The sequence below is a fragment of the Coregonus lavaretus genome, assembly GCF_964263955.1.
Source record: "Coregonus lavaretus genome assembly, chromosome: 11".
Taxonomy (NCBI): domain Eukaryota; kingdom Metazoa; phylum Chordata; class Actinopteri; order Salmoniformes; family Salmonidae; genus Coregonus; species Coregonus lavaretus.
In genome coordinates this window covers 51,486,032-51,512,533 of record NC_139998.1, presented here as the reverse complement: position 1 = coordinate 51,512,533, position 26,502 = coordinate 51,486,032, and the positions used below count along the sequence as shown (strand labels likewise).

The 26,502-nt window shown below is 46.8% G+C and overlaps 1 protein-coding gene across 4 annotated transcripts in view; it reads left to right on the top strand.

Moving 5' to 3' along the window:
• The window catches only part of LOC311137687 (prolyl 3-hydroxylase 2-like), a 127,056-nt gene that overhangs the window by 85,358 nt on the left and 15,196 nt on the right, over positions 1 to 26,502 (top strand). For all 4 annotated transcript variants that reach the window (XR_014613964.1, XR_014613965.1, XM_084172227.1 and 1 more), the window contains exons 4-5: positions 16,836 to 16,967; positions 24,703 to 24,830. Coding sequence is in view for 2 of the 4 variants with exons in the window: in XM_084172227.1 (XP_084028353.1) it covers positions 16,836 to 16,967; positions 24,703 to 24,830 (260 nt within the window). In the remaining 2 variants the exon portion in view is untranslated. The remainder of the gene's footprint in view (positions 1 to 16,835; positions 16,968 to 24,702; positions 24,831 to 26,502) is intronic.

The window sequence follows — 26,502 nt, the reverse complement described above, 5'->3', positions numbered from 1 at the left end:
TATGTAGTGTCTATAACACCTCCTATGTAGTATATATGTAGTGTCTATAACACCTATGTGTAGTGTTCATGTAGTGTCTATAACACCTCCTATGTAGTATCTATGTAGTGTCTATAACACCTCCTATGTAGTATATATGTAGTGTCTATAACACCTATGTGTAGTGTTCATGTAGTGTCATAACACCTCCTATGTAGTATATATGTAGTGTCTATAACACCAATGTGTAGTGTTCATGTAGTGTCTATAACACCTATATGTAGTGTTCATGTAGTGTCTATAACACCTCCTATGTAGTATCTATGTAGTGTCTATAACACCTCCTATGTAGTATATATGTAGTGTTTATAACACCTATGTGTAGTGTTCATGTAGTGTCTATAACACCTCCTATGTAGTTTATATGTAGTGTGTAACACCTATTTGTAGTGTTCATGAAGTGTCTATAACACCTATATGTAGTATCTATGTAGTGTCTTAAACACCTATGTTACTCATAGTGTCTCACGTCTTGTTTTATATAGTTTTCTTTTTACTGATTTTTTTTACTGAAATAAAAGTTTGCGTTTGTTGGCTCTGAAATAATTCAACTATTGTTGTACTCTGATGCTAGGTGACTCACTGATTGATTGCTTGGTACATTTTGACACAGTGCAGTTTGTTGACATGAATAGACATGCATGAATATGTAGTATGTGGTGTATGGATGTGAGCTGCTTGTTCTGTGTGCTGAGTGTGGCTCCACAGTGCCAGACCAGAACAGAACACCTTAGTTCAGGGGTGGCATTTGGTCTTTACCGAGGTCCAGCGGGGCGCACTTAAAATTGGTTATATTGCCTTGCCGTCAAAATTTGCCATTTTTGATACCCCTGACTGTCTAGCTTTCATTTTAAAGAGTCAATAGTCTATACGATACATTATAATTTCTTCTGTTATTTTATTGTTTTACCCAAACCACACGCGCCATCCGGTCCACAAGCCCATTCAATCCGGCCGCGGGCCATATGTTTGACACCTCTGCTTTAGTAGTTAATTTTTCTGTTTACCAGCAAACGAATGGGTGAAGCTGGACTAAAAACAGAGTTCTCTTCTTCCAGCGGTGGTTAACATTGTTTACAACACCCTGGTGCAAAATATAATTCTCCCCCTCAGAGAAACACTGCCTTGAGAAAAACAGCAACTTATCATGTTATGTAAGTGTAGGTTTAATGTGGGATGGGAAACTTATCTTGGCATTCAAATGTTTTGATATGGCATACAGCCCATTTTATTATCTTGTCATGACTTTTCTCTCAACACTTCAAATGATGTACAGCCCAAGTACCTTGTATGTGACCTGTTGTTGCTGTATGTTCAGTCAGCCTTGGGTGGGGGGGGGGACTTGGTGCAGGGTCAAAAGGCAGATGAGGAAAAACGTGCAGAGAAGGGGGCGTTGAGGACAGCTTTTGTGTTGAAGATTAGTTATAGATTATAACATATTTGAATGAGGTGAAGTTTGAGATGGCTGCCATGGTTGGGTCAACATTTGTTTAGATTAAGTATTATCTGAAACATTCTTGCAAACAGAATCTTGATTGATTTGACAAACAACTACTCCCTTGGTTTGGAAATTGTTTCATTTTTTCATATTAAGAGGTCAAAACAACATGAATGTTCAAATAATTGTACTGTTATTTCATTTTGAAGGGAGTTCCGGTAAACTCTATTTAACAGCAAATATTCCTACGCCATATTCCATGTGGTTCTACCATTTCTTTTCCACGAGAGCTACTTACCGTAAATTACCTCCTTGAGGATCCTTTTTTCCGATAAATTACTTTTCCAGCTGGACTGCTTTATGGCACAGCACATTTTCAATTTACCTCCTTTCAATTCTGTTGGCCGCTCAAAGAAAATGTCTTACAAGACTTGATACTGTCACGGTTCAGACAGACGACCAGAGGACCACAATTGCGTCACACCAGAAAGTTTATTAAACTTAAGGGAAAAGGGAAGTAGGGAGTGAATGAAGGCTCCAGGGGTAACAGGGATCCCGTCCAATGCGCTGGGTCTGTGCCCCCCCCAGTGGCAGCGATGCGTCCTATGAAGCCGGTGGTGGGTGGTCCAGAAGTCCTGGGGGGGGGAGACACAGACACAACAGGGCGGAATGAAACCAGGCAGCAGTACAGTTCAAGGGAAATCCAAAATACGTAGTAGCAAGGCAGAAGGCTGGTCAGAGTTACCGGGATTGAAGAGTAGTCAGGAGTCGTAATGGCAGAAGCAGGTCTGGATCTCCTGAGGCAGAAGAGTATCCAAAAAACAGGCAGGTCCGGGGTCACAAAACCAGGGTGAGCCAGAAGCGCGAGCAAACAGGTTCCGGGTGTGAGCTTTGCAGACGATCTGACACCGGAGAGCTGAAAGACAGGGCCTTAAATACTGGGAGAGGTAGTGGGTAATGCAGCGCAGCTGGCAGAGTAATTAGAGCAGAGCAGAGCAGGGACAGGTGGAGCTAGTTAGGCTGAGTAGAGAGAGTGGTGAGCAGAGTGGAAGAAAATTAAGGTGGTAACCCGGTGGAGTGAGAGGCCCATGACAGAACCCCCCCCCCAAGGGACGGCCCCAGAAGTCCCAAGAGCAACACCACGCCGGGCGGGAGGAGGGGAGCCGGAGGAGGGCTAGAACTCCTCCGAACGGTCCGAGTGAACGTCCTCATCCTCGGAGGAAGCCGGAGGGCCGTGGTCGGGAGATGGGACAGGTCCCGAGACAGGATCAGGCACAGGACAGGAAGCCGAGCGGGCCGGACGGTTAGGGACCCCTCTGGGGCGGCCCCTACGGATTGCAGGTTGATCAGGATGCCGTTGGTGGAAAGCGGTGATGAGAGTCCTATCCACAATCCGACTAGCTGGCACCCAGGTCCTTTCCTCAGGTCCATAGCCCTCCCAGTCAATGAGGTACTGGAGACCCCTACCCCTCCGTCTGGACCGAAGCAGGCGGCGGACGGTGTAAACCAGACCACCATCGACGAGCCGTGGAGGAGGAGGACCAGGCGCAGCAGGGACCAGCGGACTCTCATGGATGGGCTTAATCTTAGACACATGGAAAGTGGGGTGCACCCTCAGGGAATTAGGCAGTTGGAGCCGGACAGCAGTTGGGCTAATCACTCTTATGATAGGGAATGGGCCAATGAACCGAGGTGCCAGCTTCTGCGACTCCACCCTGAGTGGCAGGTTCTTCGATGACAACCACACCCTTTGACCAACATGGTAGGTGGGAGCAGGAATTCTCCGACGGTTGGCCCCGGTAGTGTAGCTGGCAACGGATCTGAGGAGTGTGGCTCGGGCTTGTGACCAGGTGCGGCGACATCGACGGGCAAAAGCAAGTGCAGATGGGCAAGTAACCTCCTCTTCCTGGCTGGCAAATAGAGGAGGCTGGTATCCATAAACACATTGGAAAGGGGACATACCGATGGCAGAGCAGGTCAGAGAATTGTGTGCGTACTCCACCCATGTCAATTGCTGCGACCAGGAGTGGGGGTTGCGTGAAGTCATGCATCGCAGTGCCTTCTCGAGCTCCTGATTAGCCCGCTCTGACTGCCCATTGGATTGGGGATGGAATCCGGAAGTCAGACTGACTGTGGCTCCCAGCAGGTGACAGAACTCCTTCCAAAACGCGGAGGAGAATTGTGGACCACGGTCAGAAACTACATCCCTTGGCAGTCCGTGGATCCGGAAGACGTGTTCCAGGACCACCTGGGCGGTCTCCTTGGCGGTTGGGAGCTTGGGGAGGGGAATGAAGTGTGCCATCTTGCTGAAACGGTCAACGATGGTGAGAATGACGGTCATGCCACTTGAAGGGGGCAGCCCCGTGACAAAGTCAAGGGCGATGTGAGACCAGGGACGTCTGGGCACAGGCAGGGGCTGCAGCAATCCGGCTGGGGGCTGGCAGGACGACTTGTGTTGGTTGCAGATGGGGCAGGCTTGGACGAATTCCCGTACATCCTTCCTCAGAGAGGGCCACCAGAACCTCTGGGCGAGCAGGTTGTAAGTGCGGGTGGAGCCAGGGTGACAAGCTAGGCGGGAGTCATGTCCCCACTGAACGACCTGGGACCTCAGGTCTTCGGGGACAAAAAGGCGGTCAGCTGGGCAAGTGCTGGGACCTGGCTGGTTACGGAGAGCCTCCAGCACCTGTTCCTCAACAGCCCAGGTCAGAGCTGCAACGATGCAGGGACTTGGCAGAATCGACACAGGGTCCTTGGAGGGGGTGTCATCCTTCTGGAATTGACGGGAGAGGGCGTCTGGCTTGGTGTTGCGTGATCCAGGCCGGTATGACAGAGTGAAATTAAACCTGGTGAAGAACAGGGCCCAGCGGGACTGCCTGGAGTTCAACCGTTTGGCCGTGCGGATGTACTCCAAGTTCTTATGATCGGTCCAAACGAGAAATGGAATGGTGGACCCCTCCAGCCAGTGACGCCACTCCTCCAAGGCAAGCTTCACAGCCAGCAGCTCACGGTTCCCTATGTCGTAATTGCACTCAGAGGGGGACAACCGACGTGAGAAAAAGGCACAGGGATGGAGCTTCCTATCCTCCGCAGCCCACTGAGAAATCACAGCACCAACTCCCACATCCGAGGCGTCCACCTCCACAATGAATTGCCGGTCCACATCAGGCATCTGGAGGATGGGAGCGGAGGTGAACCTCACCTTGAGGGTACTGAAGGCTTTGTCGGCTGCTGGGGTCCAGGTGAAGGGTTGCTTGGTGCTGGTTAGAGCAGTGAGAGGGGCAGCAACGGTACTGTAGTTCCGGATAAACTTCCTATAGAAGTTAGCAAACCCCAGAAACTGTTGCAGCTTCTTTCTGTTCTCCGGAACTGGCCATGAAGTGACTGCTGATACTTTGGCAGGATCCATTTGGATACTTCCCTCTGCCACTATGTACCCCAGGAAGGCCACTGTCTTGACGTGAAACTCACATTTCTCTGCCTTGGCGTAGAGGGAATTCTCCAGAAGACGATGAAGGACTTGCTGGACATGGCGGGTGTGTTCAGACAGGTTTCTGGAGTAGATTAAGATGTCATCCAGGTAAACGAAGACAAACTTGTTTAACATGTCCCGCAGTACATCATTCACTAGAGCCTGGAACACAGCAGGAGCATTGGTGAGGCCAAAAGGCATAACCAGATACTCGTAGTGGCCTGTTGGTGTATTGAATGCGGTTTTCCATTCATCTCCCTCCCGGATCCGCACTAGGTGGTAAGCGTTTCTGAGATCCAACTTGGTAAAAACAGTGGCTCCCTGGAGCAACTCAAAAGCAGAGGTGAGCAGAGGCAGAGGGTAACGGTTTTTCACTGTGATGTCGTTGAGTCCCCTGTAGTCGATGCAGGGGCGAAGAGATCCGTCCTTCTTCCCCACAAAGAAGAAGCCAGCACCAGCAGGAGATGAAGATGAACGGATTAATCCTGCGGACAGAGAGCCATTGATGTAGTCCTCCATGGACTTTCTTTCAGGAGCAGACAACGAATAAAGACGACCCTTTGGAGGAGCTGTTCCAGGGAGGAGGTCGATGGCACAGTCGTACGGTCGGTGAGGGGGCAGAGATGTGGCTCTTGCTTTGTTAAACACCTCTCTGAGACCATGGTAGCATTCTGGGACATTGGAGAGGTCAGGAGCGGAGTTAGTAGGTACTGGCCGAGGGGGTAGTGCGGCAGCAAGCAGGCAGGTTCGGTGGCAGTCCTCTCCCCACTCCCTGATCACCCCGGTCACCCAGTCGAGCTGAGGGTTGTGCCGGCGGAGCCATGGGTAACCCAGGATGAGGGGTTGGCCTGGAGAGGGGAGCAGGTGAAACTGGATAGTTTCTTGATGGTTTCCGGACAGACCCATCGAGACCGGGGCCGTGACATGAGTGACCGATCCGAGTAAGTGTCCGTCCAGTGCCCGGGCAGGAATAGGAGGTGTCAAACGGAGGTTCTCCAGTCCCAGTTGGCGTGCCAGCTTGATGTCCATTATGTTGGCTTCGGCGCCAGAATCCACCAGAGCAGCCAGGGTGTGAGTTGAGTCAGAGAGGCGGAGGTGAACTTGCAGCAGGGGTTTGCGGTCGGAGGACTGGATGGTCATTGAACTCAACCGGACTCCCCCTATGCCCGGTGAGCTTCGGCCCTTTAAAGGGCAGGTTACCACACGATGTCCATCACCTCCACAATAGAGGCAGAGGTTTGAGGTGAAGCGGCGCTGGCGCTCTGCAGGAGTGAGGGAGGCTCGCCCAATCTCCATAGGCTCAGACTGATCAAGCTGACCTGGGTGAGTGGCAGTAGATGACAGGAGCCCAGTCGGATCTCTCCGAATGCCGGTAGTAGGTGGACCTTGGCGCCCCCTCTCACGACGACGGGTCTGTATCCTTCTGTCGATCCTGACAGTCAGTGCGATGGCTTCATCAAGAGTGGAAGGCAGTTCATGGGAGACCAACTCGTCCTTGATATAGTCAGCCAAACTATGGAAGAACGCGTCCACCAACGATGGTGTGTTCCAAGAACTTCGTCTAGCCAGGGTTCGGAAGTCGATGGAATGGTCTGCGACTGTACGTCTGCCTTGTCGAATACTGAACAGTTCACGAGACGCCTCTGCGGTGGGTGAATCCAGGTCAAACACCTTCAGCATCTCCTCAGCAAACAGGTCGAAGGTTGCACATGCGGGGGTTTGACGTTCGAACTCTGCTGTTCCCCAGAGTCGAGCTCGGCCCGTCAGGTGAGTGATGGCATACCCAACTTTAGCCCCCTCCGTGGCGAAGGTCCTTGGCTGCAAGGAGAACTGAAGTCGGCAGCTAGTCAGGAATGGCCGGACCTGGGTTGAATCGCCGTTGAACCGCTCGGGGTTTCCAATCTTGGGTTCCGGAGCAGCGGCTGCAATGACCGGGGCAGGTAACTCGGGGGCTGGGCTGGTGGGCAGACTGGCTGGGGTAAGGTTGGTGAGGAGTTGAATGATCATGGCGAGTTGTTGTTGCTGCTGCTGGAACTGCTGCTCATGCTCATCGGTTTCCATGTCGGGGAAAGTGTGCGCTGAGTCCATAATGGTCAGATCGTACTGTCACGGTTCAGACAGACGACCAGAGGACCACAATTGCGTCACACCAGAAAGTTTATTAAACTTAAGGGAAAAGGGAAGTAGGGAGTGAATGAAGGCTCCAGGGGTAACAGGGATCCCGTCCAATGCGCTGGGTCTGTGCCCCCCCCAGTGGCAGCGATGCGTCCTATGAAGCCGGTGGTGGGTGGTCCAGAAGTCCTGGGGGGGGGGAGACACAGACACAACAGGGCGGAATGAAACCAGGCAGCAGTACAGTTCAAGGGAAATCCAAAATACGTAGTAGCAAGGCAGAAGGCTGGTCAGAGTTACCGGGATTGAAGAGTAGTCAGGAGTCGTAATGGCAGAAGCAGGTCTGGATCTCCTGAGGCAGAAGAGTATCCAAAAAACAGGCAGGTCCGGGGTCACAAAACCAGGGTGAGCCAGAAGCGCGAGCAAACAGGTTCCGGGTGTGAGCTTTGCAGACGATCTGACACCGGAGAGCTGAAAGACAGGGCCTTAAATACTGGGAGAGGTAGTGGGTAATGCAGCGCAGCTGGCAGAGTAATTAGAGCAGAGCAGAGCAGGGACAGGTGGAGCTAGTTAGGCTGAGTAGAGAGAGTGGTGAGCAGAGTGGAAGAAAATTAAGGTGGTAACCCGGTGGAGTGAGAGGCCCATGACAGATACACCAATGACTCCTCACACATATTGTGGTTCTTGGCCTTTCCTGTGTAATATCCTCATATTGTCATTTCAAAACATTGTTATAGACATAAGTTACTCTTTGGCTAAGTGATCCAACAGACCACTGAACATCTTGAAAGGAACTCTAAAAGGGTGGAGATGAGTGCAGGAAAACCACATTCATAGTCCAGAGGGTGTTTCAAGGTAACATATTGATTGTTTTAATCAACACAGAGGGAGAGTAATGTGTAATGTGTACTTCACACATTCCTCCTTAGGGAATGATGTGGGTTTGTGGTGGCCATGTCTGCACATGCGCGCCTGTGTGTGTGTGTGCATGACTGCACGTGTGTAGCCTCATGGGATCTGTTTGACGTCCTCGTTTACTATCTTAGAAGACCCAAAAAGCCACCAGTCTAAACCAGTCCCTATTGACACAGCCATAGTGTAAGCTAGATCTACTCAGGGTTTTCTAAAGCTAACCAGCTTCAGTTAGCTTCACATTCCAGCTCAGGCTTCATCTGTACTACAGCGGTGGATATTGCTCGTCCGCCTGCCGCTAACTCTAGCAAGCTTGTAACTGTGCATGCATGTCGCACATGTCTAGTCAAACGCCAAACTCTTCATTGAGACAATGCTGAAACATCAGTCCATGGGCGAGTCAGCCATGAGTTAGCCTGCCCCGGAGCAGGTTAGTTCTGAAGGAGCCACTTTCATAATGACTGGTTATCCCAAGTTGAACTCAGTTGAACATACTCCTCAAACCTGCTTCGTAGGATTCCCCTCTGCTCTGAACCGGTTGCTGTCAACACAGCCGTAGTGAACCCTGCTTGTAAACCCTTCCTTCCTTCCCTCTCTCTCTTTCTTTTCTCTCTCTCTTTTCTCTCCTCTCTCTCTCTCTCTCCCTCTCTCTCTCACTTTTCTCTCTCTCTCCTCTCTCTCTCTCTCTTCTCTTTTTGCTCTCTCTCTTTCTCAATTAAATTAGATTTATTGGCATGACATAACAATGTTCATATTGCCAAATCGTACTTTGGAAATTAAGCGATTCATTTACAATATTAACATAATTCAAATAATAATAATCAAGATTGTCAACGGGACAATCAGTATCAACAATAATCAAGGGTAAAAATAACAAGCTAACAATAACATAGAGGACATGTACAGGTTGGTCTGTCAGACACTCTCCCTCATCTTATGGCAGGCCGCAATGTAGTGCGCTGCCAACCCACAGATCTCTGCGTCCTCCCCCTACAGCCTATCCTCATCAGAGAGGTCTTTGAAACCTTGAATAAGGGTTTCAAATTTGGGGAAATTACACACTCAAATTGTTTTACATTTTTGACATTGCAGCTCCATCTCAGGTTCTGCTGTGGTGCAGTGGTTGCACAGCCTTTCCTCTACAGGGAGCCAGGTTTTCCTGTGTCTACCCTTCTCAATGGCAAGGCTGTGCTCACTGAGCCTGTACTTTGTCAAGGTTTTGCTAAGGTTTTGATCAGTAATCATAGGTCAAATAGTTTGCCATGGTGTACTGTTGATTTTGGGCCAGTTAGCACTGCATTTTGCTTTGTGGTTGTGTTTCCCAATAGGTAATGTAGTTTTGTTTTGACTGTGTTGGACTTTGGTTTATTCTGATTGATTGGATGTTCTGGTCCTGAGACTTCAGTGTGTTAGTAGACCAGGTTTGTGAACTCAGCCCCAGGACCAGCTGGATGAGGAGACTATTTTCTTCGCTCAGCTCTTGGCATTGCAGGGCTTGATAATGATATGAGAGGGGGTCACTGTATATAAAATGTTTCCAAAAATGTATTGCAAATTTTTTTAGTTTTTGTTATTAGTGGATATTGGCCTAATTCTGCCCTGCATGCATTGTTTGTAGTTTTCCTCTGGACATGTAGGAGAATCTTACAGAACTCTGCATGCAGGGTTTCAATGGGGGTGTTTGTCCCATTGGGTGAAATCTTGTTTTGCAAGTGGACCCCACAATTCGCTGCCATAAAGTGCAATTGGTTCAATGACACATTCAATTAGTTTTAGCCAAATTTTAATAGGTATTTCAATTTGAATTGTTTTTTTAATGGCGTAGAATGCCCTGTGTGCTTTCTCTCTCTGTTCATTCACTGCCTCATTAAGGTGTCCAGTTGAGCGCTCTCTCTCTCTCTCTCTCTCTCTCTCTCTCTCTCTCTCTCTCTCTCTCTCTCTCTCTCTCTGTCTCTGTCTGTCTCATCTCTCTCTCTCACTCTTTTCCCCATTTTACATTTACTGTACTTTTTGCAGCATTTGTTGATAACAAAATCTGAAAATACTCTGGATACATTCAGTAACATGATAAGACTATTCCTGGAAAATGTGGGGTAGGTGCAACATAAGACAAAACAATTCCAAGAGTTATAGTGAGAGGACTATCTGGTGTCTCAAAGTGGCCACACCTCTCCAAAGTGTGCACAGTTCCTAAGCAATTTCGATGCACTTTTATGACTCAAAGAAGAGTATTCAACTATAAGATACTTTTTTGAGCTCTCCTAGCTGTGCCGTTGAGGAACTAAAGCAAGCACACTTGTAGTTGTTTTGTTTGGAACACAACCCTGCATCCCTGCCTTTACACAACTAATGTGGTTGTTTACGCAATCCAAAAACGGTCCATTATAAGTCGCAATCTGGGTCAGATTGCGACTCTTTGTTAAGGGTTTTTGTGACTTTATTATCTGTGGTTGCTGATGCATATATGGTTGAATCATCAGCATACATGGACACACATGTTTTGTTTAATGCCAGTGGCAGGTCATTGGTAAAAATAGAAAAGAGTAGAGGGCCTAGAGAGCTGCCCTGTGGTCCACCACACTTGACATGTTTGACATTTGAGAAGCTTCCATTAAAGAAAACCCTCTGAGTTCTATTAGATACAGGAGATGGCTCTGAATCCAGTATATGGCAGAGGTTGAAAAGCCAGAGCACATACGTTTTCTCAACAACCGGTTATGGTCAATAATATCAAAGGCTGCACTGAAATCTAACAGTACAGCTCTCACAATCTTCTTATTTCTTTCAACCAATCATCAGTGTCAGTGCAGTACATTTGACATTTTAGCAGACGCTCTTATCCAGCGATTTACAGGAGTAATTAGGGTTAAGTGCCTTGCTGAAGGGCACATGACAGATTTTTCACCTAGTCGGCTCGGGGATTCAAACCAGCAACCTTTCGGTTACTGGCCCAATGCTCTTAACTGCTAGGCTACCTGCCGCCCATTAACTATTGCTTGCTCTAGTAGATACCCGCAACAGCTCAGGGAACCTGGACACCTGGAACAGGCTAATACTAATGTCAACACTTGCTACAGTGGTCAATAACAGTAAGCCAGGCCTGGAGTGCCACCCCAGTATCCGTGCCCCCCTCTCTGGCCAGGCAGAGCCCAGACATTGTGTCTTTAAGTCCTGGGTGGGTCTACCTTGGGGTCTGAAGCCATAGTGAGGAAGACGTGGAGGGCCGTTATATCCAGTACATGTTGAGTGCCCTTCTCTATAAGCATGCTGAAAGTCTGTTGTTAATTTGTTTACAGAGACATAGCATTATATTTGGTCAAACACCAGTTTTTCCAACAGTTTGCTAAGAGCTGGCAGCAAGCTGATATGTCTGCTGTTAGAACCAGTAAAGGCCGCTTAACCACTCTTGGGTAGCGGGATGACTTTGGCTTCCCTCCAGGCCTGAGGACAAAGACTTTCCTCTAGCCTCAGATTAAAGATATGACAGATAAGAGTGGCAATAGAGTCCGCGACCATCCTCAGTAGCTTTCAGTCTAAGTTGTCAATGCTTTGTCATTATTGATCGATAACATTACTTTTTCCACTTCTCCCACACTAACTTTAGAAAATTCTAACTTATAATGCTTTTCTTTCATAATTATTTTTTTTTATGCATGAATACGATGGCTCACTGTTCGTTGTTGGCAATTAGGGCCTAAGTTTACCCACTTTGCCAATAAAGTAATCATTAAAAGAATTGGCAACATCAAATGGTTTTGTGATGAATAAGCCATCTGATTCGATGAAAGGAGGAGTTGAATGTGTCTTTCTGCCATCATTTCATTTAAAGAACTTCAACGTTTTTTTTCCATCATCCTTTATATCATTGATCTTGGCTCCATAATACAGTACTATCATCACTATCACCACCACTATCACCACTATCACTATCATCACTATCACCATCACTATCACCACCACCATCACCACTATCACCACTATCACTATCACCACCACCATCACCACCACTATCACCACCACTATCATCACTACTACCACTATCACCGCTACCACCACTATCACTATCACCACCATCATCACCACTACCACTATCACCACCACTATCACCACCATCATCACCACTACCACCACTATCACTATCACCACCACCATCATCACCACTACCACCACCATCATCACCACCATCACCACCATCACCACCATCATCACCACTATCACTATCACCACCACCATCATCACCACTACCACCACTATCACTATCACCACCACTATCACCACCACCATCACCACCACCACCACTATCACCACCACTACCACCACTAACACTATCACCACCATCATCACCACTATCACTATCACCACCACTATCACCACCATCATCACCACTATCACCACTATCACTATCACCACCATTATCACCACTATCACTATCACCACCACTATCACCACCATCATCACCACTATCACCACCATCATCACCACTATCACTATCACCACCACTATCACCACCATCATCACCACTATCACTATCACCACCACTATCACCACCACCATCACCACTACCACCACTATAATCACCATCACCACCACCACCACTATCACCGCTACCACCACTATCGCCACTATCCAACTGGCTCCTGTCCCCTCCACTGACTGAACTCCTGCCTCCAGCCCCTCCAGCATGACATCAGTGAACGATACCGTAACGTTACACCACAGCATCATGAAATCAACATTACTGCCTCTCCTAAAGAATGGAAATATGATTTACTGATAACCTCAGGCTTTTTTCTCCATCAATGTGTGAGGGCAACAAATACAAACATGGTCATATTAACCAATACAAAGACCATCAACGAGAGAAGAGACCATCAACAAGAGAAGAGACCATCAACAAGAGAAGAGGCGTTTATTGTTGTGTTTATCTCTCTAGTTCTAGAGCTACAGGAGTATCAGGTTGTGTGGACTGCCCTGACATCTGACCTGTGATTTCACAGAGCTTGACTCACAGGAGCATGTCATTGGTGGTCATGGGGCATTGGGTAACCTGAATCCCACCTCTTTCTTTTTTGTTTGTCACAGAGAAAGGAAGATGATAATTTATACATACACTGAGTGTACAAAACATTATGAACACCTGCTCTTTCCATGACAGAGACTGACCAGGTGAATCCAGGTGAAAGCTATGATCCCTTATTGATGTCACTTGTTAAATCCACTTCAATCAGTGTAGATTAATGGGAGGAAACAGGTTAAAGAATGATTTTTAATCCTTGAGACAATTGAGACATGGATTGTGTATGTGTACCATTCAGAGAATGAATGGGAAAGACAAAATATTGAAGTGCCTTTGAACAGGGTATGGTAGTAGGTGCCAGGTGGACAGGTTTGTGTCAAGAACTGCAACGCTGCTGGGTTTTTCACGCTCAACAGTCTCCTGTGTTTATCAAGAATGGTCCACCACCCAAAGTACATCCAGCCAACTTGACACAACTCTGGGAAGCATTGGAGTCAACATGGGCCAGCATCCCAGATTAACACTTTCAACGCCTTGTAGAGTCCATGCCCTAACGAATTGAGGCTTTTCTGAGGGCAAAAGGGGTGCAACTCAATATTAGGAAGGTGTTCCTAACGTTTTGTGCACTCAGTGTACATACGCACAGACACACACACACCTCCGATTAGATCATTTTGGTGATGTCATCTCAGGGACTGGGTTCTTTAGTGTGACCACAGGGAACATATTTCATTTCATACACCTCAGTTTCCCCTCTACCACACTTTAACAACTCTTGGAGGACAGTGGAAGTTGATAATAGTGGTTCTTTATTGTTAAAAATAAAACCAATTAGTTTCAACCCTTATCCTCCATCATCTAAAACAGGGGGTAACATTAGGCTAACTGTAGTATACCTCAGCATCTCAGTGACCAGGCTAACTGTAGTATACCTCAGCATCTCAGTGACCAGGCTAACTGTAGTACACCTCAGCGTCTCAGTGACCAGGCTAATTGTAGTACACCTCAGCGTCTCAGTGACCAGGCTAACGGTAGTACACCTCAGCATCTCAGTGACCAGGCTAACTGTAGTATACCTCAGCGTCTCAGTGACCAGGCTAACTGTAGTACACCTCAGCGTCTCAGTGACCAGGCTAATTGTAGTACACCTCAGCGTCTCAGTGACCAGGCTAACGGTAGTACACCTCAGCATCTCAGTGACCAGGCTAACTGTAGTATACCTCAGCGTCTCAGTGACCAGGCTAACGGTAGTACACCTCAGCGTCTCAGTGACCAGGTTAACGGTAGTACACCTCAGCATCTCAGTGACCAGGCTAACTGTAGTATACCTCAGCGTCTCAGTGACCAGGCTAACTGTAGTACACCTCAGCGTCTCAGTGACCAGGCTAACTGTAGTATACCTCAGCGTCTCAGCGTCTCAGTGACCAGGCTAACTGTAGTATACTTCAGTGTCTCAGTGACCAGGCTAACTGTAGTATACCTCAGTGTCTCAGTGACCAGGCTAACTGTAGTACACCTCAGCGTCTCAGTGACCAGGCTAACTGTAGTACACCTCAGCGTCTCAGTGACCAGGCTAACGGTAGTACACCTCACCGTCTCAGTGACCAGGCTAACGGTAGTACACCTCAGCATCTCAGTGACTAGGATAACTGTAGTATACCTCAGCGTCTCAGTGACCAGGCTAACTGTAGTACACCTCAGCGTCTCAGTGACCAGGCTAACGGTAGTACACCTCAGCATCTCAGTGACCAGGCTAACTGTAGTACACCTCAGCGTCTCAGTGACCAGGCTAACTGTAGTATACCTCAGCGTCTCAGTGACCAGGCTAACTGTAGTACACCTCAGCATCTCAGTGACCAGGCTAACTGTAGTACACCTCAGCGTCTCAGTGACCAGGCTAATTGTAGTACACCTCAGCATCTCAGTGACCAGGCTAACGGTAGTACACCTCAGCATCTCAGTGACCAGGCTAACTGTAGTACACCTCAGCGTCTCAGTGACCAGGCTAACTGTAGTATACCTCAGCGTCTCAGTGACCAGGCTAATTGTAGTACACCTCAGCGTCTCAGTGACCAGGCTAATTGTAGTACACCTCAGCGTCTCAGTGACCAGGCTAACTGTAGTAAACCTCAGCGTCTCAGTGACCAGGCTAACGGTAGTACACCTCAGCGTCTCAGTGACCAGGCTAACTGTAGTATACCTCAGCGTCTCAGTGACCAGGTTAACTGTAGTACACCTCAGCGTCTCAGTGACCAGGCTAATTGTAGTACACCTCAGCGTCTCAGTGACCAGGCTAACGGTAGTACACCTCAGCGTCTCAGTGACCAGGCTAACTGTAGTACACTTACGTCTAATTGTAAAGAAAATACTCTTTAATTGGCTCTGGTATCCACTGGATCTCTGGTAGAACCCAATGTTTGACTGACCTGTTTAGAATGATCTCTGATAGAACCCAGTGTTGGACTGACCTGTCTAGAATGATCGCTGATAGAACCCAGTATTGGACTGACCTGTCTAGAATGATCTCTGATAGAACCCAGTGTTGGACTGACCTGTCTAGAATAATCTTGATAGAACCCAGTGGTGGACTGACCTGTCTAGAATGATCTCTGATAGATCCCAGTGGTGGACTGACCTGTCTAGAATGATCTCTGATAGATCCCAGTGTTGGACTGACCTCTCTAGAATGATCTCTGATAGAACCCAGTGTTGGACTGACCTGTCTAGAAGGATCTCTGATAGAACCCAGTGTTGGACTGACCTGTCTAGAAGGATCTCTGATAGAACCCATTGTTGGACTGACCTTCTAGAATGATCTCTGATAGAACCCATTGTTGGACTGACTTTCTAGAATGATCTCTGATAGAACCCAGTGTTGGACTGACCTGTCTAGAAGGATCTCTGATAGAACCCATTGTTGGACTGACCTTCTAGAATGATCTCTGATAGAACCCAGTGTTGGACTGACCTTCTAGAATGATCTCTGATAGAACCCAGTGTTGGACTGACCTTCTAGAATGATCTTTGATAGAACCCAGTGTTGGACTGACCTTCTAGAATGATCTCTGATAGAACCCAGTGTTGGACTGACCTTCTAGAATGATCTCTGATAGAACCCAGTGTTGGACTGACCTGTCTAGAAGGATCTCTGATAGAACCCAGTGTTGGACTGACCTTCTAGAATGATCTCTGATAGAACCCATTGTTGGACTGACCTTCTAGAATGATCTCTGATAGAACCCATTGTTGGACTGACCTTCTAGAATTATCTCTGATAGAACCCAGTGTTGGACTGACCTTCTAGAATGATCTCTGATAGAACCCAGTGTTGGACTGACCTTCTAGAATGATCTCTGATAGAACCCAGTGTTGGACTGACCTTCTAGAATGATCTCTGATAGAACCCAGTGTTGGACTGACCTTCTAGAATGATCTCTGATAGAACCCAGTGTTGGACTGACCAGTCTAGAAGGATCTCTGATAGAACCCATTGTTGGACTGACCTTCTAGAATGATCTCTGATAGAACCCATTGTTGGACTGACCTTCTAGAATGATCTCTGATAGAACCCAGTGTTGGACTGACCTTCTAGAATGATCTCTGATAGAACCCAGTGTTGGACTGACCTGTCTAGAATGATCTCTGATAGAACCCAGTGTTGGACTGACCTTCTAGATTGATCTCTGATAGAACCCATTGTTGGACTGACCTTCTAGAATGATTTATTATTCATCATCATTATCATACAACTCTATGCTTTTCCTTAGGAAGGTATTAATGTGCTTTAATTGGATAATGAATGAATGAATTGACCTGTATCCCCCTTCACCCTCCTGTGTGTGTTTCAGATCACTTCACCCAGGTGCTGCACTGTGAACACGAGTGTGTGAGAGACCTGTCTACCCGGCCCGGCCGTCTGTCTCCCATGGAGAACTACCTGCCTCTACACTACGACTACCTGCAGTTTGCCTACTTCCAGTGTGAGTAACATTACCTTACTGCACCATACTGAACTTTACTCAACCCTACTGCACCTTACTCTACCTCTACACTATGACTACCTGTAATTCGCCTACTTCCAGCGTGAGTAACATTACCTTACTTTACCATACTGAACTTTACTCAACCCTACTGCACCTTACTCTACCTCTACACCAGTGCTTCTCAATTATTTTCTGTTACGCCCCCCCTAGGAAGAAGTAAACATTTCGCGCCCCCCAACTCTCCGCTGCGACTGTAAATAGTATAATTTGTCTATAAAATTGTTATAAGTACACCTCTGCATAACATTGTATCCTTATTAACATTAAATATAGATCAACTTACAACAAAGAATAACTTTATTAACATTGTTTTTTAGTCTGTAACAGAAAATACTTAAAGTGCATCAATTTGCCTGAAATTAAAAAATAATTCAAACCTTATTTAAACTGTAAACATTTTTTGACCATTTGATACTGAAAAATTAAATTAAATATAATCAATAAATAATAATAAATTCAAATTGATCAGCAACATTAACTCAGGAGCACAATATATGAAACACTTTGACCTATAAAACAAAAATGAATAAAACAATTTGTGCTGATTTTTTTAAAATCAAAATGAGGAAGTCAGGATTAATGGCTACAATGAGCACGTTTTGCAGTGCACAGCTTTTCAAAGCGGGGTTTGAAGCATGATACTGCAACTCTCAGCTCCTGCTCAATGTTTAGCTGGGACCTGTACTTGGTCTTCAGTGCAGCAACAGCAGAGAAGCCAGTCTCACAAAGATAAGATGTTGCAAAAGGAAGAAGAATGCCCATGGCCCTCTGCCCTAAGAGTGGATACTGCCTCTCTACACTCAGCCAGAATTCACTCAGTGTCTGTGATGTGAACCTCAGTCTCAATGTGGAGTCAGACGTCATATCAATGAACTGGTCCTCCTCTGCAGAGCTGAAACCAGTTGGAGCTGGTGCATTGAAAGGATCTCTCACCCAGTCATATTGGGAACTGTTTTCAGGGAAGTACTTTTTAAAGAATCCCATCAGTGATGAAATATGCTCCTTAATATATGGAATCACTGAGGTGGCATCATAGTCAGTAGTGTTGGGTTCTATTTTTCTCATAATTGGATCTGTATGTGATGAATAACTTAGAAGGAATGCATTAATGATAAGCATAGGTTTGTACTATACTGATATAAATTGTTTCACATAACAGGCTGTGATTCATGTAAGGAACGTTAGGGGGTAGGACAGATAAGACTTGTATTTCTTACAGATACGAACACTCTCTCTTTGTTGTCTGTGAAACCGTCCTTGAACGTAGGTACATAGAGTACAGATTGGAAGGGTGTCTTTTGGGTGCTGACTCTACAGGTTATTATGATAGCAACTTATGCCTGGGAACGGTGGAGCGCCAAGGGATTGGGACTAACCCGTGCGCCAACGGATTGGCTGAGTAAAGTCTAAACCACACTCAGTCCTTTACTCTGATTGGCCAACAGAAGAGGTGGGAACTCTCTGTCAGAGTATTTGAGAAAGAACCTGTAAACAATGGTTTAGTTCTCTGTCTGCCCTGCGTGGTATTTCAGTGAGCCCGTATACAAACCAACATACTTATCATACATACATTTTGCATATAATAAATTTAGCTTGGATTGAATATCTCTTGATTATGTTTTCTCTTATTCCAATACCAGATTTGAATTACGCAATTTCTAACAGTAGTGTCAACAAATTCATGCAGGTTCTCGAATGAATCAGTATGTCCTTCATCAAGTCGCCTGCCCCACATTGCAAGCTTTCGAGTGAAAGAGCTGACCTTGTCTGTGACCTGAGGGAGGTGTTTATCTTTCCCTTGAAGCTGTAGATTTAGTTCATTTAGCTTTCCAAATATGTCACTCAGGTAGGCCAGTTTTGCCAGGAAGTTCTCATCACTAAATTTTTCTGCGAGGTCATACTTGTGCTCCTGCTCCGAAAACATTCTTATCTGCTCTCTGAGCTCAAAAACTCGGGACAAGACTTTTCCTCGTGACAGCCACCTTGCTTCACTGTGAAACAGCACAGCTTGATGTTCAGCTCCCATCTCCTCACAGATAGCAGAGAAGACTCTTGTTTTTAGTGGTCTGGTCTTTATAAAATTGACTACACCTACAATGTCAGTCATAACCTCACTTAATTCAGAGGAAAGGTGCCTTGAAGCCAGTGCTTCTCTGTGTATAACACAGTGTGTCCACTCAGCATTAGGTGAGGCCTTCTTGATGAGTGCCCGAAGTCCTTTTCTCATCCCTGCCATGGTCTGTGCACCATCACTGCAAACACCAATGCAGTTCTCCCACTTTAGCCCATTCTTAGTCAGGGCAGTATCAGCTCCTCTGCTATGGAGTGGGGTTTTTTGCACTGAGCAATTTGGTACGCCACCTTATATGATGCTAACAGTGCTCGCTGGTTTACTGAAGTAGCATTCACAAAGCGGGACGATTGTTGGCAATATTCGGCACGTTTTCGCTGAAAAAACTCAAGCGGCTTATCAGCGTGATTGGGGTGTAATGTCTTTAAGTGACGCCTTAATTTATTTGGCTTCATGCTGTCCGCTGCCAACATTTTTAGACACAGTTAACATACCGGTCTTTCCTCGTCTCCCACCGTAGTCACAGTGAAGCCAAGCGCTACATACGCTTCGTCATATTTCCTCGTCTTAGCTTTCGGGAGACTTACGTTTGTCTCATTATCTCCGTCTCTCTCCGCCTTTCTTTTCATCCCTGTTAAATATTTTTCCATGGTGTCTCTTAAGGGTTTGTTATCTGCACTTCATATCTCCTGCTCTGTGCTGTGTGCTCTTGTTCGGTGCAAAAAAACCATACTCCCTGGGGGGAAAAAAGCACGTTCCACGGGGTCACACGCGCCCCCCCTGGCATTGCTCCGAGCCCCACCAGGGGGGGCGCGCCCCACTATTTGAGAAGGACTGCTCTACACTATGACTACCTGTAATTCGCCTACTTCCTGAGTGAGTAACGTTACCTTAGTGCACCTTACTCTACCTTACATTACCTCTAACTATGGCTGCGTCCCAAATGGCACCCTTTGGACCCTGGTCAAAAGTAGTGCGCTATATAGGAAATAGAGTGTCATTTGGGACAGACATTACTAGGATTCCCTGAGGTTGGCCTACTTCCAGCATGAGTATACCTTACTGCACCTTACTTGACCCTGCTTGCAGACAGGGTGTGGTGTTCAGACTACACGGATGGCAGGCTTTTGCTGATTGACTAACACACCCATATCAAATTATCTTTAATTAGATAAGTATTCACCTGCTGACTCACACAGAGAGCTGGGAAACGCCCGGTCACAGACATTTGAAAAAGCCCTCAAAGACAGGAAGTTATAAAGAGCTGTGGAGAAAGACTAGGAACTGTATTCATAAAGCTTCTCAGAGTAAGAGTGCTGATCTACGATCAGTTTTGCCTTTTAGATTGTAATGAATGGACAGCGCTCCCTAGTCTGGGACGCTTTGTGAATACAGGCCTACACAATCAGCACCCAACAGACCAGGACCACACCTCAATAGGGAAGCACACGCTGTTCACCTCAAACTCATTCAGAAACATTTATCCATTATCTGGTGTCCATATGTAAAACTGTAAGTCGCTTTCGATAAAAACGTCTGCTAAATGGCATACATTATATTATAAAAGGCCGCCAGCCTTTGTCTTCATCTCAAATGACACCCTATTCCCTATATAGTGCACTACTTTTGACCAGGGGAAATAGGGGGCCTGAATAGGGAATAGGGGGCCATTTGAGACAGTCTGTGTAGTCTGGGCTGATTGGGGATCAGACGTTAGAGGGAGAGAGAGACGGGTTGGCAGGACAGGACACCATGGAGATCAGATGTTAGAGAGATGGGTTGGCAGGTCAACACAGCATGGAGATCAGATGTTAGAGAGATGGGTTGGCAGGACAACACAGCATGGAGATCAGATGTTAGAGAAATTGGTTGGCAGGACAGTACAGCATGGAGACGACAGTGCAGCATGGAGATCAGATGTTAGAGATGGGTTGGCAGGACAGGACATCATGGGGAGGACAGCACAGCATAGAGATCAGACGTTAGAGAGATGGGTTGGCAGAACAGCACAGCATGGGGATCAGACGTTATAGAGATGGGTTGGCAGGACAACACAGCATGGAGATCAGATGTTAGAGAGATGGGTTGTCAGGACAACACACCATGGAGATCAGACGTTAGAGAGATGGGTTGTCAGGACAGCACAGCATGGAGATCAGACGTTAGAGAGATGGGTTGTCAGGACAACACAGCATGGAGATCAGACGTTAGAGAGATGGGTTGTCAGGACAACACAGCATGGAGATCAGACGTTATAGAGATGGGTTGTCAGGACAGCACAGCATGGAGATCAGACGTTAGAGAGATGGGTTGTCAGGACATCACAGCATGGAGATCAGACGTTAGAGAGATGGGTTGTCAGGACAACACAGCATGGAGATCAGACGTTAGAGAGATGGGTTGTCAGGACAGTACAGCATGGAGATCAGACGTTAGAGAGATGGGTTGTCAGGACAGTACAGCATGGGGAGAGGAGGGAAAAGATGATGTGATGAATACTTATGAGGTCATCAGATCATGTCTAATTCCCCTGCACCATATGTCTAATAAACCAAGTGGATCATGGGATTCTAGGAAAAACAAAGAGCTCATTGAATCATTCACAGCAGCTGCACTTACTGTGTCTTCATCTCAAATCAAATTCAATCAAATCAAATGTTATTTGTCACATGTGGGGGAAAAAAATTGAAAAAAAGATGATTAAATTACAAAAAATTTGAAAATAACAAATAATTAAAGAGCAGCAGTAAAATAACAGTAGCGATGTTATATACAGGGGGTACCGGGACAGAGTCAATGTGCGGGGCACAGGTTAGTCGAGGTAATTGAGGTAATATGTACATGTGGGTAGAGTTAAAGTGACTATGCATAGATAATAAACAGAGAGTAGCAGCAGCGAAAAAGTCCGGGTAGCCATTTGATTAGCTGTTCAGGAGTTATGGTTTGGGGGTAGAAGCTGTTAAAAAGCCTTTTGGACCTAGACTTGGCGCTCCGGTACCGCTTGAAGTGCGGTAGCAGAGAGAACAGTCTATGACTAGGGTGGCTGGAGTCTTTGACAATTTTTAGGGCCTTCCTCTGACACCGCCTGGTATAGAGGTCCTGGATGGCAGGAAGCTTGGCACCCAGTGATGTACTGGGCCGTACGCACTACCCTCTGTAGTGCCTTATGGTCGGAGGCCGAGCAGTTGCCATACCAGGCGGTAATGCAACCAGTCAGGATGCTCTCGATGGTGCAGCTGTATAACTTTTTGAGGATCTGAGGACCCATGCCAAATCTTTTCAGTCTCCTGAGGGGGAATAGGCTTTGTCGTGCCCTCTTCATGACTGTCTTGGTGTGTTTAGACCATGATAGTTTGTTGGTGATGTGGATACCTAGGAACTTGAAGTTCTCAACCTGCTTCACTACATCCCCGTCGATGAGAATGGGGGTGTGCTCGGTCTGTCTTTTCCTATAGTCCACAATCATCTCCTTTGTCTTGATCACGTTGAGGGAGAGGTTGTTATCCTGGCACCACACGGCCAGGTCTCTGACCTCCTCCCTATAGGCTGTCTCATCGTTGTCGGTGATCAGGCCTACCACTGTTGTGTCGTCGGCAAACTTAATGATGGTGTTGGAGTCGTGACTGGCCATGCAGTCATGGGTGAACAGGGAGTAGAGGAGGGGACTGAGCACGCACCCCTGAGGGGCCCCCGTGTTGAGGATCAGCGTGGCAGATGTGTTGTTACCTATCCTTATGCACCCTATTCCCTATATAGTGCACTACTTTTGACCTACTTTAGACTTTTTTGATAGTAGTGCACTACCGTATATAAGGAACATAGTACCATTTGGGACACATTTGTATGTCAATGCTGAGTCTTGTAGCAGTCTGGACTTTCGAGGTAAGGGATAGCTTTTCCGTCAGGCCTTGTGACCCTTTGCGATCGTATGGGGTTTAAGTTTAAAGTATATGTCCAACTTTTAAATGGGAGAGAGAGGTAAAGAGAGAGAGAACCAGATTGAGAAAAAAGAGCAAGAAAGATAGTCTTAAATGTTCCAAAATGTATTTTCTTGTCTATTGTTGCAATACAAATAAATGTTTTATGTCATGCCAATAAACATTTTGAAATTGATAAAATGGAAATTGAGAGAGAGAGAGAGGGAGAGAATGTGCAGTCATTCATCAAGTCTCTAATCGCCTGTTAAAGGTCAAGTCTCCCCCTCACTCAGCAGCCTCTCATTGCTCTGCGGGAAGCTGTTTCCTCAATGATCCGTGTGGTGACATTGTTGTTTTTATGGCCTGAAAGCCCCTAACTGTTTACGACCTGGGAACCAGGGGAACCTGAGGAGACGTGCTGACCACAGAAACACTCGCTGCCTCTGCCCCTCCAAGAAATGGTTTGAGAGCCACGCTGCTTTACAAGCTAGTAAAGCGCACGTGTCGGGGTGTGTGTGTGGGTGTGGGTGGGGGGTGTACAGTGTGTGTGTGTGCGTGCGCAGCATGTCACTACTCGCTGTAAGACCTTTAGAGACAGGAGATATACTGCACATCCTCCTCACACCCCGTCAGTCCGACCAGCCATCCTCCCCAGTCCCAGTCAGTCCGACCAGCCATCCTCCCCAGTCCCAGTCAGTCCGACCAGCCATCCTCCCCAGTCCCAGTCAGTCCGACCAGCCATCCTCCCCAGTCCCAGTCAGTCCGACCAGCCATCCTCCCCAGTCCCAGTCAGTCCGACCAGCCATCCTCCCCAGTCCCAGTCAGTCCGACCAGCCATCCTCCCCAGTCCCAGTCAGTCCGACCAGCCATCCTCCCCAGTCCCAGTCAGTCCGACCAGCCATCCTCCCCAGTCCCAGTCAGTCCGACCAGCCATCCTCCCCAGTCCCAGTCAGTCCGACCAGCCATCCTCCCCAGTCCCAGTTGTCCACTGGAGCAGCAATGTGTCTGTGTTTCCACTATCTCACCCAGCCTCTGACTGCCTCACTGCTCTAGTGCTGCTGCTGCTGCTTGCTCCAGTGTGCTCATGGTCCTGGAATGTTCAGTCGCGCTAGACTTCCAAAAGCTCCAGACACACAACTCATCCAGACCTAGGGGGCTTTATTACATGTGGATCTGTCTGTGCTGACCTGTATGAGTGGAAAACTCTTCCTCAACAGTGCAGAATAAGTGTAAAGTAGCAAAACTGTGAATAGTGCGCAGTCTTACAGGGTAGTTCAGGGAGGGTGACTGAGGTGTGATGACAGGTAATCTTGTTCAGACAGGGACACCTAATTATATTTATAATTTCTCTCTCTTTCTCTATCTCTCTCTCTTTGTTCATCTCGCTCTCTTTTTCTCTCACTCTCTAACCCCTTCTTTCAATTCCATTTTCAATTCCCAGCTTTATTGGCACAGTAGGAAAAAGCCAATGTCGCCAAAGCAACACAACACAGCAATATCAATGTCTACCTGATAATATGCACTTTCTCTCACTGTCTCTCCAGTCAATTTCAATATTCAATACTGTTTTCAATTCAAACAAGCTTTATCGACACAAGAACATCACAACGTTGCCAAACAATACAATAGAACAAAACACTACTGTCCATTTCATAACGTCTTCTTTCTCTCTGTGTGTCTCCAGTGAACATGGTGGAGGAGGCGTTGGCGTGTGCCCAGTCCTACCTGCTGTTCCACGAGGGGGAGGAGTTTATGACAGAGAACGTGGAGTACTATAGAGATGCTATAGGTCACGACGTCAAACCCCGGGTGGTAAGACCTTGGCTCGTCCAAAATGGCACCCTATTCGTTGTACGTCTCTTTCTCTCGCTCTCTCCCTCTCCCGCTCTCTCTCGTTATCTCTCTCTCGCTATCTCTCTCTCCTCTCTCTCTCTCCTCCTCTCTCTCCTTCTCTCTCTCCTTCTCTGTCTCTCTCTCTCTCCCTCCTTCCCCCCTCTCTCTCTCTCCATCTCTCTCTCTCTCTCTCTGTCTCTCTCTCTGTCTCTCTCTCTCTCTCTCTCTCGCGCTCTCTCTCTCTGTCTCTTTCTCTCGCTCTGTCTCTCTCCATCTCTCTCTCTCTCTCTCTCTCTCTCTCTCTCTCTCTCCCGCTCTCTCTCTTTCTCTTTCTCTCTCGCTCTCTCCCGCTCCCGCTCTCTCCCTCTCAATTCAATTTCAATTTCAATTTAAGTGCTCTATTGGCATGGGAAACATATGTTTACATTGCCAAAGCAAGTGAAATAGATAATTAACAAAAGTGAAATAAACAATAAAAAAATGTAATATTATATATATATATATATATATATATATATATATACAGTGTTGTAACGATGTGCAAATAGTTAAAATAAAAAAGGGAAAATAAATCAACATAAATATTGGTTTTATTTACAATGGTGTTTGTTCTTCACTGGTTGCCCTTTTCTTGTGGCAACAGGTCATAAATCTTGCTGCTGTGATGGCACACTGTGGTATTTCACCCAAAAGATATGGGAGTTTATCAAAATTTCATTTGTTTTCAAATTCTTTGTGGATCTGTGTAATCTGAGGGAAATATGTCTCTCTAATATGGTCATACATTTGGCAGGAGGTTAGGAAGTGGAGCTCAGTTTCCACCTCATTTTGTGGGCAGTGTGTACATAGCCTGTCATCTCTTGAGAGCCAGGTCTGCCTACGGCGGCCTTTCTCAATAGCAAGGCTATGCTCACTGAGTCTACATAGTCAAAGCTTTCCTTACGTTTGGGTCAGTCACAGTGGTCAGGTATTCTGCCACTGTGTACTCTCTATTTAAGGCCAAATAGCATTCTAGTTTGCTCTGTTTTTAAAAATAATTCTATCCAATGTGTCAAGTAATTCTCTTTTTGTTTCTCATGATTTGGTTGGATCTAATTGTGTTGCTGTCCTGGGGCTCTGTGGGGTCTGTTTGTGTTTGTGAACAGAGCCCAAGGACCAGCTTGTTTAGGGGACTCTTCTCCAGGTTCATCTCTCTGTAGCTGATGGCTTTGTTATGGAAGGTTTGGGAATGGCTTCCTTTTAGGTGGTTGTAGAATTTAACGGCTCTTTTCTGGATTTTGATAATTCTGCTCTGCATGCATTATTTGGTGTTTTACGTTGTACATCTCTTTCTCTCGCTCTCTCCCTCTCCCGCTCTCTCTCGTTATCTCTCTCTCGCTATCTCTCTCTCCTCTCTCTCTCCTCCTCTCTCTCCTTCTCTCTCTCTCTCCTTCTCTCTCTCCTTCTCTGTCTCTCTCTCTCCCTCCTTCCCCCCTCTCTCTCTCTCCATCTCTCTCTCTCCATCTCTCTCTCTCTCCATCTCTCTCTCTCCGTCTCTCTCTCCTCTCTCGCTCTCGCTCTCGCTGTCTCTCTCTATCTCTCTCTGTCTCTGTCTTTCTCCCTCTCGCTCTCCTGCTCTCACCCTCTCTCTCTCTCTCCCTGTCTCTCTCTG